The following is a 15531-nucleotide window of genomic DNA, read 5'->3' as shown; positions in this document are numbered from 1 at the left end:
GACACACAATTTTTACATAAGTCACATTATACTATATAAGCTGGTATTTTCAAAAAACTCAACACTTATATGGCTAATAAATACAGATTTATAAAATAAATTTTAAGGGCTAGATAGTAATTATATATTTATGTAGCTTCTTATTAATGTTTCATGGGTCCTCAGTATTCTTTTGAGCTAAGCAACTGACTATAATTCTCTGAACTATAGAAATATCCAAAAAAAAATCTAATAATTGTACTTTTATATAGTAGGAAATACAACTGGAAACCAAAATTAAAAAGAAAAACTTTCCCCAAAATGACCTCCTTTAGGTATAAATAAAACTTTTTTTTTTTTTTTGTCTTCTGTCTTTTTATTGTTGTTGTTGTTGCTATTTCTTGGGCCGCTCCCGCGGCATAGGGAGGTTCCCAGGCTAGGGGTTGAATCGGAGCTGTAGCCACCGGCCTACGCCAGAGCCACAGCAACGCAGGATCCGAGCCGCGTCTGCAACCTACGCCACAGCTCACGGCAACGCCGGATCGTTAACCCACTGAGCAAGGCCAGGGACCAAACCCGCAACCTCATGGTTCCTAGTCGGATTCGTCAACCACTGCGCCATGACGGGAACTCCTAAATAAAACTTATATAGGACTTGTACGCTTAATACTACAAAATGCAAATGAAAGGGGGCAAAAAAAGAAGACTTAAATGGAGAGGAGTTCCCGTCATAGTGCAGTGGAAACGAATCTGACTAGGAACCATGAGGGTGTGGGTTCGATCTCTGGCCTCGCTCAGTGGGTTACGGATCCAGCGTTGCAATGAGCTGTGTGGTATAGGTCGAAGATGCGGCTCGGATCCCGTGTTGCTGTGGCATAGGCTATAGCTCCAATTAGACCCCTAGCCTGGGAACCTCCACATGCTGCTGGTGTGGGCCTCAAAGGGCAAAAAAAAAAAAAAAAAGGAGAGACATACCATGTTCACAGATCAGAAGACTCCACATAATATAGATGACAATTTTCACCAAAGTAATATATAGATTTAACACAATTCCAACAAAAATCCCAGCATGATTATTCGGTTGTTGATAAAGACAAGCTGACTCAAATTTAATATGGAAATGCAAAAGAACTAGAATAGCTAAAACATTTAAAGATATATATATATATAAAATGGAGGAATCACAGTATATTAAGACTTACTATAGGAGTTCCCATCATGGCTCAGCAGAAACGAATCTGACCAGTATCCATGAGGACACAGGTTTGATCCCTGGCCTTGTTCAGTGGGTTAAGGATCCTGTGTTGCTGTGAGCTGTGATGTAGGTCACAGATGCGGCTCGGATCTTGCGTGGCTGTAGCTGTGGCTGTGGCTGGCAGCTACAGCTCAGATTCAACACCTAGCCTGGGAACTTCCAATGCCAGGAGTGCAGCCCTAAATAGACCAAAAAAAAAAAAAAAAAGACTTACTATAAAGCTATAGTAATCAAAACTGTGGTGCTGGCAAAGGGAAAAACAGAGGGTCCAGAAAAAGACACACTCAGTGGTCTCTGACAAGGGTGCAGAAGCAATTCAAAGGTGCAGGAACAGTCTTTCAAGTAAGTGCTATTAGGACAACTGGATTTACATAGATTTTCCCCCCAAAATGAATGCTGTCCTAAGCCCCATACCTTACACAAAAATTAACTCAAAATGGATCATAGTTCTAGATGTAAAATTTGAGTTCTTAGACATGAAACCAAGAGCATGATCTATAAAAGAAAAAACTGACAGACTGGATTTCATCAAAATGTAAAATGTTTGTTCTGTGAAACATACCATTAAGATCATGAACATGGGAGTTCCCGTTGTGGCTCAGTGGTTAACGAATCTGACTAGGAACCAGGAGGTTGCGGGTTCCATCCCTGGCCTTGCTCAGTGGGTTAAGGGTCCGGCGTTGCCATGAGCTGTGATGTAGGTTGCAGATGTGGTTCAGATCCCACATTGCTGTGGCTGTGGTGTAGGCCGGTGGCTACAGCTCCGATTCAACCCCTAGCCTGGGAACCTCCATATGCCTAGGGAGTGGCCCAAGAAATGGCAAAAAGACAAAAAAAAAAAAAAGATAATGAACATGAAGGCTATAGATGGAAGAAAATATTGGCAAATCACATATCAAACAAAGGACCTGTATCTAGAATATGTACAGAACTTAAAACAACCATAAGTAAACAATCCAAATATGAAAATGGGGAAAAATTTGGACACTTCACCAAACATGGTATAAGGACCACAAATACAAACACACTAACCATCAGGGAAAGGCAAATTTAAACCATAATGAGATACTGCTCGCACCTATTAGATGGCTAAAATTAAAATTACCCGCTGTGGCTCAGGGGTAACAAACTCAACTAATACCCATGAGGATGCAGGTTTGATCCCTGGCCCTACTCAGTGAGGATCCAGCATTGCTGTGGGCTGCGGTATAGGTTGCAGATGTGGCTCGGATCTGGTGTTGCCGTGGTGAAGGCCAGCAGCTGCAGCTCCAATTGGACCCCTAGCCTGGGAACTTCCATATACTGCAGATGCGGCCCTAAAGAGAAAAAAAAAAAAAAATCAACAATACCAAGTGCTGATGAGAACGCCCAGAAAGTGGAACTCTCATCTATCACTGGTGGTTAGGAAAAATGGTGCTGAGACTCCGAAAAATACTTTAGCAATGTTTTTAAAAGGGTAACCATACGCCTAACATATGAGCCAGCAGTTCTACTCCTGGGTATTTAACCTATAAGAATGAAAAATTATGCTCACACAAAACCCTACACACCAATGTTTACAGAAGCTAAATTCATAACTGCCCCAAATTAGAAATAACCCAAACACCTTTCAATGGGTAATTAGATCAAATAAACTGATATATCCATACACTGGAACAGTATTTAGTAAGAGAAGGAGCAGATTACATGAAAGAAGAGACTCTCAAAGCCTGTGTACTGGATGATTCCATTTCTATGACATTCTTGAAAGGACAGAACTATGGTGCTGAGAACAGATGCAGAGGTGCCAGAGTTAGTGGTGGAAAGGAATGTGTGATCATCCATGGATAGCAAGAGGGAGTTTTGTGGGCCGACAGAACTATTTTGTATCCTGACTGTGGCAGTGGTTATACGTAATCATGTGCCAGAATTTGTAAAATGACAAACTTCTATAGACATGGGTAGGTTAAAATGGGTGCACATTTAAATATAGGAAAGTTAAATTTTCCTTTTAAGTGGCTCAATATTAAGGTCTCATTTCTAGAGAGCTGGAGTAGTGGATATAGTACTATAAGTACTTGAAAGTACCCTGCTGCTCATACTGCTGGGGTTCTCTCTGTCTGTATGACAGACTGAACCAAAGTAACGAGTTGAAGATACGACTCAGTTTTCTTTCTCAAATCCTGAGAGCTGCTATTTCTCTTGTGATGAAGTTCCAATGGAATTTTTAGAATTTTTCTTCAGTGTTCTTTGTGGGGGAGCTGTCCTTAGAATTTCATTTTATATTCACAGATCAAGTCCCTCCCCACTCCTGGCTAAGCAAGGAAACACACACATGACAAAGTTTCATCCTGCACACCTCTAGCAACAGCAGCATATGTGGTACAGAGGTGGGGGGTGGGTGGGGGCAGCAGATGGAAGATAAGGCCATGGATGGAAAATATGACACTTTATAAGCAAGAGTGGCACAAATCAACATATAATATATGAGGTTGGCCATTTGAATGAACTTATTTTAAAACTGCAACTCAAAGAAGTAGCACAAGGGAATTGTGGGAAGAGAGTGTGGGTGATGAACATGACTCTATGCATTTGTCAACTCATAATACTGTCCCTCAAAGAGCGAATCGTACTGTACATAAATTTCAAAATGTAAGCAATACCACCCCCCGAAATAACATATGATCACTGTCAAATACTTGTACAATAGAAATATAAGGTTATATACCATATACCTAAGATAATGGACTTGAATATACCAGAGTAAAAAAGTTTATTGATACAGTTTCAGATTCCACATTGGCAGTAACTTTTAAGAAACTACCATGCTATAAGGTTTGGTGTAGGGACACTTTTCCACTATTAATGGAAAAGGGAATTAAAATGTACTCCTACCTTTTCCAACTACCTACCTGTGTGAAGCCGAATTTTCTTCATATACTTTCACTAAAACAACACAACATATCACAACAAAATGGATGCAGAAGCAGATATTAAGAATCCAGCCGGGGAGTTCCCGTCGTGGCGCAGTGGTTAACGAATCCGACTAGGAACCATGAGGTTGCGGGTTCGGTCCCTGCCCTTGCTCAGTGGGTTAACGATCCGGCGTTGCCGTGAGCTGTGGTGTAGGTTGCAGACACGGCTCGGATCCCGCGTTGCTGTGGCTCTGGCGTAGGCTGGCAGCTACAGCTCCGAGTAGACCCCTAGCCTGGGAAACTCCATATGCGGAGGGAGCGGCCCAAGAAATAGCAAAAAAAAAAAAAAAAGAATCCAGCCGGCTTTGAAGCCAGACATCAAAGACATCTGCGAAAACGTGAAACAAGGCTATTCATACTAAATTATCTTGCTTTGTAATATGGTTATTTCGCATCAAAAGTTTTTGTTATATCATAGTTTTGTTGTTACTCATAAATGAGTTAATACTTTGTAAATGTCTCAGTTTTAATTTTTAATTTAGTAAATATGAATACATATAATCCACATAAGCCACACTCTTGGCCATTCTCAGTAATTTAAGAGTGTGCAGTGTCCCACAGAATGAAACATTTGAGAACCACGGTTCTGTAACTTTGCAAACATGGATCAGCATGAGGATCTATTTTGCTGTGAAACGTTAAGCAGGTCTTTACTTTTTTTTTAATTGAAGTAGAGTTGATTTACAATGTTGTGTTAGTTTTAGGTGAATGGCACCAGTGATTCAGTTATACATACATAATTTCTTTTTCAGATTCTTCTTTCTTATAGGTTACTACAAAATACTGAGTATGGTTCCCTGTGCTAAAGAGGAGATCCTTGTTGGTTATCTATTTTATATATAATGGTGTTTATATGTTAATCCCAACCTCCTCATTTATCCCCCTTTCTATCCTTTTTGGTAGCCCTAAGTTTGTTTTCTATATCTATAGGTGTATTTCTGTTTTGTAAGTAAATTCATTTATATCTTTTTTTTTAAGATTCCACATATTAGTGATCTCATGGTATTTGTCTTTGGCTGACTTGACTTAGTATAATAATCTCTAGGTCCATCCATGCTGCTGCAAATGGCAGTATTTCATTTTTTTTAATGGTTGAGTAATACACTGTATATATGTACTCCATTTTCTTTATCCATTCATCTGTCAACGGACATTTAGGTTATTCCCATGTCTTGGTTATTGTAAATGTAGTGTTAGGTGGGTCGTTCTTTCTTTTTTGGCCACCCTGCAGCATACGGAATTCCTATGCCAGGGATCAGATCTGAGCCACAGTTGCAACCTACATCGCAGCTGTGGCAACACCAGATCCTTTAACCCAATGCACCAGGGCTGGGGATTGAACCTGCGGTCTTGGCGCTGCACAGATGCCACCGATCCTGTTGTACTACAGTAGAAACTCCAGGTCTTTCTTGACACTACGCTCTCCTTTGATCTTTCTTTGATAATCACTTCCTAAGAGGAGTGGCCCTTGAATGTCACTAGATGGAAAGCTGCAGTTGAAGAAAATTATCCTCGAAAGATTACCTGTGACTTTATCCACATGGTTTCTAAATCTTTAGGATACATAGAGACATAAATCCTGAGCAGATTTAGTTTTTTTCCTTTACATGATTCTGGAACATTCTTTGCTGAGAGACGGAGACTGAAGGCCTACTACACAAGGCTCCTGAGAGCCGAGCTAGCAAATCACCTAGGTTCCCAGCATCAGGAAGAGCATCTCCAATAGCCAAGGATCCCGAGATCCTTCTTTCGGGAAATAAGCTGGATAATGCACTTCACAAAACTATCATATGCTGAAGCACAGTAGAAACCAAAAATATTTTTGAGGGTGTACCAAGAGTCAAATGAGTTTTGAACCAGGATATAAAGTTATAAACTGCTTTTCAAAACTCCAAAACAAACCAACACCCACCAATTAGGAAATACTGATGCTCTAATTTTTTTTTTTTTTTGGTCATATCCACGGCATGCAGAAGTCCCCGGGCCAGGGATCAAACCCGTGCCACAGCAGTGACCCAAGTCACTGCAGTGACAACACGAGATCCTCAACCTGCTGAGCCACCAGGGAACTCCCTCTAATTTTTATTAGTAGTGTTATTCTTTGGAATCCCAGGATTTGAGAATTTTTCTGTGGTACCATGGAAAGGCAGCTGAACTAACTCCCTCCTGAACAGAAATACGATTATTCTATTTAACACAAGAGTAAGCTAGACAGAACAATCTGGAAATTCGTATCTGTAACTATCTATAAATGGCTGATTTCCACATGTGAACCGTAACATACACTTTCTAGGCAAGCCAAGTATGAGACCGCCATTGTCTGAGGGGCTCTCCTTCCCCCTCTCGTTTACATGTACAGCAGAGAACGGATAGTTCTGTTTTGCTCCATGAAGTCAAGGTCAACGGTCTGAGAATCTCACTTTTGAAAGGTTAAATGAAATCTGTTCTGGTTCAGTTTCTCACCCTACTACAAGACAGTAGCTCTGGATGACTGGAGTTAGACCTGAAGTGGAATTTTTCCTAAATACACAAGGTTAGAGAAATCTAACTCCAAAAGGAATTCTACTGTTTTGGCACAAGCAGGTTTCTGTTTTTACCCACTTGTTTTCAGATATCTGACAACTCCTATGCTATTTCCTGAGCATTTCAAAAAACCTCCAATTTTCCCTTCAGAGGAGGTGAACCGTATCAGAAGCTGCCAAAACCCCAGGTGTCCCTTTAGTGGCTGAGCTGGTCCTTCACCAGGGGGCTGGACTCCTGACCCTGGCAGCCCTATGGCCTGGCCTAGCTTGGAATGCGCTTGCCTAGGGCTCTGGGCACCCTACTGTGTGACTGCAGAGAGAAAGGCAAGCAACTTGTTATTCATCAATAGCCGTCTTACTAGCTACCATGAGCAGAATTCCAGCCTAGGGTCTCCAAGGATGGTCAGTCCTGATGCTGCCATCCGTAACCTGGGAAAGCACCAGCCTCTGAGAACACCATGACTTGCTCAGTGACTTTCTACTGAGCAATAACCAACTTCGGCACAAAACTGGGTGCTAAGCCTCAAAGGATTTAGAGCCTAGTGTTCTCTCCTTGCTTTTAGCCACTGTCCCTTTGGGCTGACTTTGGGACCATGGTCACCAAGACCATGAAGGAAACTCCCATGGTGGCAAACTGTAGGGGGCGCCCAGAGGAAGGACAGTGCGGTATTGATCTGACAGGATGGGTGAGGGGGAGCAGCAGGACGACAGCAGCTTCCAGATGGATGCCTCTAGAGGACAGGGGCAGCGAGGCCTCAGCCCAGGACTCTCCAGGAGTATGAGCACACAAAGGAACAGAGCCCAGCCACGTTCAGCCACCGTTACCACAAAATGGAATAATGATGAGCGCTCTCCAGGCACTAAGCACTTCTGTTTTCTTTTTAGGGCTACGCCTGCGGCATATGGAAGTTCCCTGGCTAAGGGGTCAAATCGGAGCTGCAGCTTGCCAGCCTAGACGACAGCCACAGCAACACCAGATTCGAGCCACATCTGTGACCTAGGCCGAAGCTCATGGCAACGTCAGATCCTTAACCCACCAAGCAAGGCTAGGGATCAAACCTGCATCCTCATGGATACTAGTGGGGTTCTTAACCCCCTGAGCCGCAATGAGAACTCCAGCACTAAGCACTTCAAATGCATTATCTCACATAGTCCTTATGACCTGATAGGCCAGGTACTATTACTATAGTTTTACAGGCTACGAAACTGTGGCTTAGAAAAGTTCAGTAACTAGTCCAAGTTACACAACTGTTAAGCAACTAGACAGAAACTCTGACTTGGGTGTAAGAGCGCAAAACCTCACAGTGTATTGCAAGGCCAGCAGTGGCTGGTCTGAAAAGTGATATAATCAAGTGCTAAGCTTTCACAACATGAGGAAAGAAAAGGCAAGGGCTGTGGCTACCACTGCGTCCACCTCTAACAGAAAGCTCTGGGCGGAAGTATGCATATGCCGTGAAAGACATGGGCCACAAAGGGGCTATGGCCCAGCTCAGACCTTGCAGAAACATCTAAGGTCGATGTTCCCTGAGGTCAGGACACCTGAGAATTTGGCATGGGTTCCCCGCTAGTTCCTGAAGATCAAACTTCACGCCTGCGCCTCCCTAAATAGAGTCCATGCCATGAGGTTAAGCTTAAGTGAAGAGAATAAAGAGATAAAGAGGTGTTATGATAAATATTGAGAGTACAAGAAAACACTGGTTAGGCTATGAAGGTTAAAAGTCAGGTGAGAGTTCCCTGGTGGTCTAGCCGTTAGGACTCGGCGCTTTCACCACTGGGGCCCAAGTTCCACTCCTGGTCTGGGAACTGAGATCCTCCATCAGGACGCCACACCCCACGGCCAAAAAACCCCACAAAACCAAAAAAAAGTCAGGTGGCATATAGGGCCATATCTGATCCAGTTTGCTAACTAGAACTCCTTTATAACAACTAATATTCATACCATAGTATGCTGTTTGTGTAGAACACACAGCCAGCATGTTTTAGGGGACTAGATTTGACATGTCATTCACTTATATTTGTACAATAATAAATTTATTTACAATTAGATTCTACTTCCAACCACCACCAAATCCCAAGTTTCTTTGTTTCTCTGTGTGAATGCACTATGGCATAGCAGCAAAATGTTATATGTGACTCAAAATCAGCTTGCTTGATATTCATACCTAAGAAAAACAGCCATTCACTAATAAAACTGTACCAACCCTCTGACAATGGGCCCCGGTATTAAAATACTACAGTTAAAAAATGCAGTTGGTGACCATGGTATTCATTTACACTTAGCTTACCCACCAAGTGGTGTGGAGCAAAAAAGAAATACTAATTCTCAGTATGTCCTTTTTGCTCTGCTTTAATAAGATTTAGGATGAGTTCTAAGGATTCCTAAAGAAGTGATCCTTCCTCAAGCACCGTTGGGCGGCATGGACTGCACTGCCTGTGGTGCTGAACGGGTGGGATGGCTATCTATTGCTTCTTTGCATGCCTTTTGTACCACTTATAATTATGCTGTTAAGAGTCTTTACAAAAAAGAAACCCAATTTATTCTTTTTAAATGTTCTAAATATAAAAGCAGAGGCAAGGAAATAAACAATAATTCTACTGGTACTTAGAGTTTAAACTATTTGAACCAATGTACCTGTGAGGCTACTGCACACTGCAACCTACAACCTAAAAACTATCAGCCCACATCACCACAGGTAAGAAATGAGAAATTTTGAGGGTTATTGAACACCAAATGTTTGCAGCAGAACAGCAGAGAGTTACCCAACATCATTGCAGGGCTCTAAAACCCTGAGATCCACCGGCACAATGTAGCTGTTACAATGTATCGCTACACTTGAAAAGCAAAAGGCAAAGGAAGTAAGAGTAGCCCTATTAGTGAATTACATGGGGTGGGGGGATGGAGGTGGCAATGGGATGGGAGGCTGCTTCAGTTTTAATCTGGCAGATTTATTTACTAAGAGAGCTCTGTGTATCCCAAAGAAACAGTCCTCCTTTGAGCACTGCTGGACACCACGGATTCTGTTGCCTGTGATGCTGAATGGGCATGTATTTTGGTGGAGCATATATATATATATTTTCACCAGTATTTCACCCTGCCCTCCCTGCCCTTTTCTTAAAAGGTAGTTCTGATTCAGTCTCTGGCTTAACAACATATGTTTGGTGGCTGTTATTAATTTTGTTTTTGAGGAATGCATAGCCACTCCAAAATTAACAAGCATTTTGTTTTGCTTTGCATTTTTTTTTTTTTTTTTTTGCTAAGGTGAAAAAACAAAATGAACATGGATTCTTTGTACACTACCCAACATCCCACTCCTCTTCATGGGTGTGTGTGTCTGTCCTCTTCTCTACAGGGACTCAGCCACACGCAGAGGCTTAGCAGTGCCGGTCAAACGCTCCCTTCTCTACGAGGTGCTCACACATGTCTGCATCGTGAGGCAAGTGACACTGGACGTTGTTTTTGTAATTCCTCATTAAAGTGGGCCCAAGAGAGATTTTTAAAAATGTGACTTCAAGAAGTAAGAAGAAAATGGGAAAAATACAGGGACAGAGCAGGAGCTGTAGAAGAAGAACCGCTAGGCATACACCTTCTCTGCCACCTTCTGGAGCTGGAGAGAGACTCTCATATCAGGACAACGAAAGTACACTTCTGCACAATTGATTTTTGCATCGTGATACAAATATTTCTGGTCAACACCTCTTTGCCTGATACTTGGCTTGGGAAGAAAACAAACTCAGGCTATGAACTTGGAGATGGGCATATCTTATTGAAGTCAACAGTCATCAATGACATAAAATAGAGAAGACATGGTGACACAAGGCTTTAGCAATGCCTTCCTGACCTTAAAATACTGTGGAGACTTGTGTAAGCCTGAGAGTTTTGGGAACTAAACCTTCTGCCAATATGACAGTATAAAAAAAGAATTTAAAGACAAAATAAGGAGTTCTTGCCATGGCACAGCGGAAATGAATCCGACTAGAATCCATGAAAATGCGGGCTCAATCCCTGGCCTTGCTCAGTGGGTTAAGGATCCCGTGCTGCCGTGAGCTGTGGTGTAGGTCACAGACACAACTCGGATCCCAAGTGGCTGTGGCTGTGGCCAGCAGCTGCAGGTCCTATTCGATCCCTAGCCTGTGAACTTCCAAAATGCTGCGGTACCGCCCTTTAAAGCAAAAAAAAAAAAAAAAAAAAAAAGACAAAACGAGAAAATCCAACCTTTATTTATTTGTTGGTTCCTTTGGTTACTCAACATTAAAGTGCACACACTACTGAGAGCAAGAGGCTTCGGAGGAGATCACAGATGAGACACCAAAGAAAGCACAGTCCCTGCCCTCAGAAAGCTTACTTCAGGAAAATTTTCAGACTGTCAAAACAGTAGCAAATCTCCCAGGAATTCAACCACCACTTTCTGGTCCTGGCAACTAATAATGGTTATCATACGCATAGCACTGACTAGCTGTTCACTGCTAATTTTTCTAGATGGAGGGCCAGCAATACCTCTGTTTAAAAATTGCGGTCAAGTGCTCTAAGTAATGCTCCTTCACGAATGGCTGGAAACACTACAAGGCTGGTGAGGAATCCATTTTGCCCCCCTGGAACACTCTAACACCTGCCTAAGCTGTCAGTGAGAATTTAGGAGCATTATTTTAGTTGACTATCCATCCACCTTTAGAAAGGAATGGCCCCTTAAGTATTAAAATGAGGGTTTACTGTACATTATAACTAATAGTTCTTGATATGAGAGTAAATGACCCACTACCCCCCTCCCAGGTACCAAGAGGGGTCAGGTTTCCCATTATTAGCAAATCTTCAGGGTAGGCAGCATCTCAATCTCAGACTCTTCTGCGGCTGCTTCCTGGATGGCTGAGGGGAACACTTCAAAACTGAACCAGCTAAACAAACTTCCCAGCAGCACTTGACAGAGCTACACCTATTCTTCCCATTTCCAAAGCAGTGGAGAATTAATTACCAGTTCTATGGATCTATTGTAAGTATAATAGACTAAAGAGCTATCACAGACACATTTATTGTAAAAGCACAATCCCAAGAGTGTCTAGTGGAGGGCCAAAACGATTAACACAAATGCTTTGTCAGATCAAAGATAAAACCTGCACCGCCCAATTGAGGAATGAATTAGAACAGTGGGTTATCTTTCAAATTAACCAGGGCAGTTAGTGAGGAAAATTTCATGAAAGTGTAATTCTTAGCCTTTGTGAATCCACACAGCAGGCATTCTGCCAGCTGACAAGATGATGAAATTTTCATGCTTAAAAAAAGCCCTCTTCATTTCCCAATTTAGATTAGCTAGTGTTTCTCTCCCCTTTTGTGTGTGTGTGTCTATTTGCTCTTCTGAGGCAGAATTTAAGGGGAGGGGGAACATATATCAATTTTTCACTGTAGAAGAGTCTTTCAAAAACATCCTTAAAAGCTTGGAGATACAGTCTTTAAACTGGCTTTTATGATTTTCAAAAAATACCAGTTCAATTTTAACTTTGTATAGAGGAACCAACTAGGACCGGGGCATGAAATCCACTCTGAATTAGAGCTTTCTGTGCTGCCTCAAAGTCTTCCAATCCTTCATCAAGTCTCAAGATAAACCATTAGAATTGTTTTCCTCCTAAAGAAATTAGTATATTACTTAAGATATCCTGGATTGGTATTTCTTGTATTTCAATGTATACTGACATTTAAATGTTCTAGGAAGTAAGAATCCAAAGGAAACAGTTATTGCTACATGATAAAGAGAGAAAAAAGCATTTCCTCTCCTATTAAAGGAGCCAATATTAAAACAGTATGGTATGATAGAGACTGATTCTCAGATATTCAAAATTGTTTAAGTTTGTTGTATCACTTACTCAGTTAGTACTGTTTATTCACTGACAGAAAATAACAGAATATGTGGTATAGTTTTTCAAGGGTGATTAAGAAATATACTTTGTTACCCTAAACTTGGGCCCCTTTGTTCTTGGCAAGCAGACTTACTGGTGATCTAGAACTACCTTCCTTGGCAAGTTACAGTGTTTCATCAAGTACCCTACTCCTCCACTGCCTTACTAAAGCTCCTTCTTTATGGAGATGCTTCCTTTCTCAACGTATCTTGTTCCTCTCCTTCAATGATTCGAAGGCTAAAATGAAAAAAATATTGAGACTCTTGCTCTAAGTCCACTAGTAACTTTCGTGCCCCGAGGCTAGCATGTTTTAACTTGCAAAACAGAAGGAAACTCTTTTGGTCCGGAGCTTCAGAGAAGAATCACTTAATCTAAGTACTTACTACCAATAATAGTCTTGTCTCCTGTACATTTGGTCTATCAATCTCCAGCTGGATTACCATCACTACGGTATATCACACTGAACTAACTGTAATCAGTATCACTTGAGGCACAACAACCAAAGAAACTCAACACCATATCCCTCTAGTCGCAAATTTCATTTAAGCAAGGGGCCAGGAAGAAAGAGAACACTCCACCAATAAAGTAGAACTTGGAGGTGCATGAGCTTTCTGTAGAAGAGCTCTGATCTAAAGAATATTTGAAACATTTGTTCATCCACGGGGCCATGACAAGAACAAGTAACAGATTTCTTTCTCTCCCAGACAATCACACATGCCTAAGAAGAGAAAGAGGTTCCTAATTTTGAGGGCAATCACATCAATCTTCAGCTTTAGGAATGACATTTGGGTATTTGAATTAGAAATCTATTAGGAAGGTCAGTCAAGTGGGCAGTTAGCTTATAGGAAAACCATTCCTTGGTGTTAGTGAGATGGCTGTAGACAAGACAATTAAAGCGAATGCCATAGACACCTTGGGTTAAAGGTCTGGTTGCCTAAAATAGGTTACTGAGCTTGAAACATACTTATATAATAACCACTACCACCACCACCATCACCACACACACATACACAACTAGGTTAGAAATCAATCTTTCAGTTAGGGCAGATTTCTAACTATACAGAAGATCATTTTTCTGCTTATTCTCAACTTAGTCAAAACAGACTGTCCCTCCTTAGAGAAGGAAATAGATGAGCTTCTTCTAGTATTAACATTTCCATGGTGAAGATTTTGATAGACTAAACATGGAGAGAAAACTCAGAATTCTTCCCAAGAGTTAAGAATTGGGCTCTGCTCAATGAGCTCTGTAAATTAGCCGAATAGTTTTGATTTGGGCTCTTCATGCTAAATAAAGGCCGAACGTTTCACGTGCTGAACATTTCATCTACTGTGGAATGTGAACCCACAGATAACCTTTATTCCCATCCAACTGTTCATTAAGTGCAGCACAGGATGATTCACTAAAATGTATCAGATTTCCCAAAATGTAGGCCCAACTGTTATTTTAAAAATACGTTCAGACCAATCGACCTTTTTTCCTGACAAATACAAATTATTCTACTCCAAAGTCACAATATGAGAACTGTTTTCATTCTTCATCCTAATGATCTAATATTTGATTCTTCCTTAATGAGTGCACTTTTAAAGAAAAAAAAACTGTAGAAAATTATAGAATGATACCTATCAAAGTCATGAGTCTTATCTAATAGAACTTGAGCATTTTTTGGAAATGCCTTGCCAGTGTAGCCTCTTTATGTAAGTTACAGTGAACTTTCAAGTAATAGAAATTTTGTACAGATGAAAAAGGATATAATCAAACACCAAGAAAAAGCAAATGGGAAACAGGAGGTTTCTAAAATTTTTTTTTACTTTTGAAGAGAAAAAAACTCATTCATATGAAATGCGTTAAAAACAAAACACAAACTTTGAAAGATGTCTTTCTAATGCAGACAGCTCACTCACTGTTCTGGAATTTTTACTATGTATTTATAAAAATTAGACATTCTCTTTTAAAAATGCCATATAAATTGCATTTAAATTTAAAAGATGTTTATTTTGATTTCCTTAGAAAACTAAACTATGAAATGGTTTAGATCATCACATAAAAACAAAGTGTTAGCTAGCTGACAGTTTACTAAAATCACCACATGTGACGTTACGGCTCTACTTGCCAAAGATATGCAATATTGATTTTTCCTCCTCTGCCCAAAGATCGGAGAGACCACTTAATTTCTTTTCCTCTAGGCAGCAATATATTGATTATATTCCTGATTATATTCTCATTTTTCCTTAAAAGTAAAAAATTCATTACTACAAAAACTGCTCATTAATGAGATGTAACACCCATTAGAAAAATCAAGTAATTTTCCTCCAAAGTATTTTCAATATTTTAGTTTCGTAAAAAGCCTGTAAGATAAAACCATATTGTTTTATTTTAAAGCAAACACCAGACCTTGCATATAGGAGAAACTCATTATGGATACTTACTTCGTAGTATTTTTTAATGCAACGTCTGATGTCCATGATCAATTTGTTGCTCAGCTGTACCATAAAGGTCAGAGGTGAAGCCTTACAACTGATGTTACTGCAACGATATAAGCTGGGCTCCATATCGGTTCCCTACAGAAGTCAAGACAGACAAGTACACAAAAGGTTTTCAAAGGTTTCTTGTGCTGAAAACCTCACATGCTGTCCTGCTGTACAATATTCCTAACGCATTTTATTGGGAAGTTTTTAACCCTATTTTCTCAACCACTTCCCTCTCAAAGATCACCTCAGTCACATCTACCTTCTACTCTTGCTGCCATCACAATGGAGTTACAAAGCCAAAGGGAAAACCCTGACATCACTTTTTTTTTTTTTTTTACATTCAATACATGACAGGCTCTATGGATAAAATAGTCCCCTCTCTGAAAATTCCACTGAAGTCCTGTTATTGGAAATAAACATCCTTCTAGAAGATAATGATCAAAAATTTAAATTTGCACTTAGTCAT

The 15531-nt window shown here is 40.7% G+C and overlaps 1 protein-coding gene across 1 annotated transcript in view; it reads right to left on the bottom strand.

Moving 5' to 3' along the window:
* POLA1 (DNA polymerase alpha 1, catalytic subunit) overlaps positions 1 to 15531 on the bottom strand; it is a 307921-nt gene that overhangs the window by 136363 nt on the left and 156027 nt on the right. The window contains exon 34 of the mRNA XM_047764123.1: positions 15024 to 15155. Coding sequence (XP_047620079.1) covers positions 15024 to 15155 — 132 coding nt within the window. The remainder of the gene's footprint in view (positions 1 to 15023; positions 15156 to 15531) is intronic.

This window comes from Phacochoerus africanus, chromosome X (assembly GCF_016906955.1).
Source record: "Phacochoerus africanus isolate WHEZ1 chromosome X, ROS_Pafr_v1, whole genome shotgun sequence".
NCBI classification, from domain to species: Eukaryota; Metazoa; Chordata; class Mammalia; order Artiodactyla; family Suidae; genus Phacochoerus; species Phacochoerus africanus.
This window is presented reverse-complemented; position numbering and strand designations above follow the sequence as displayed.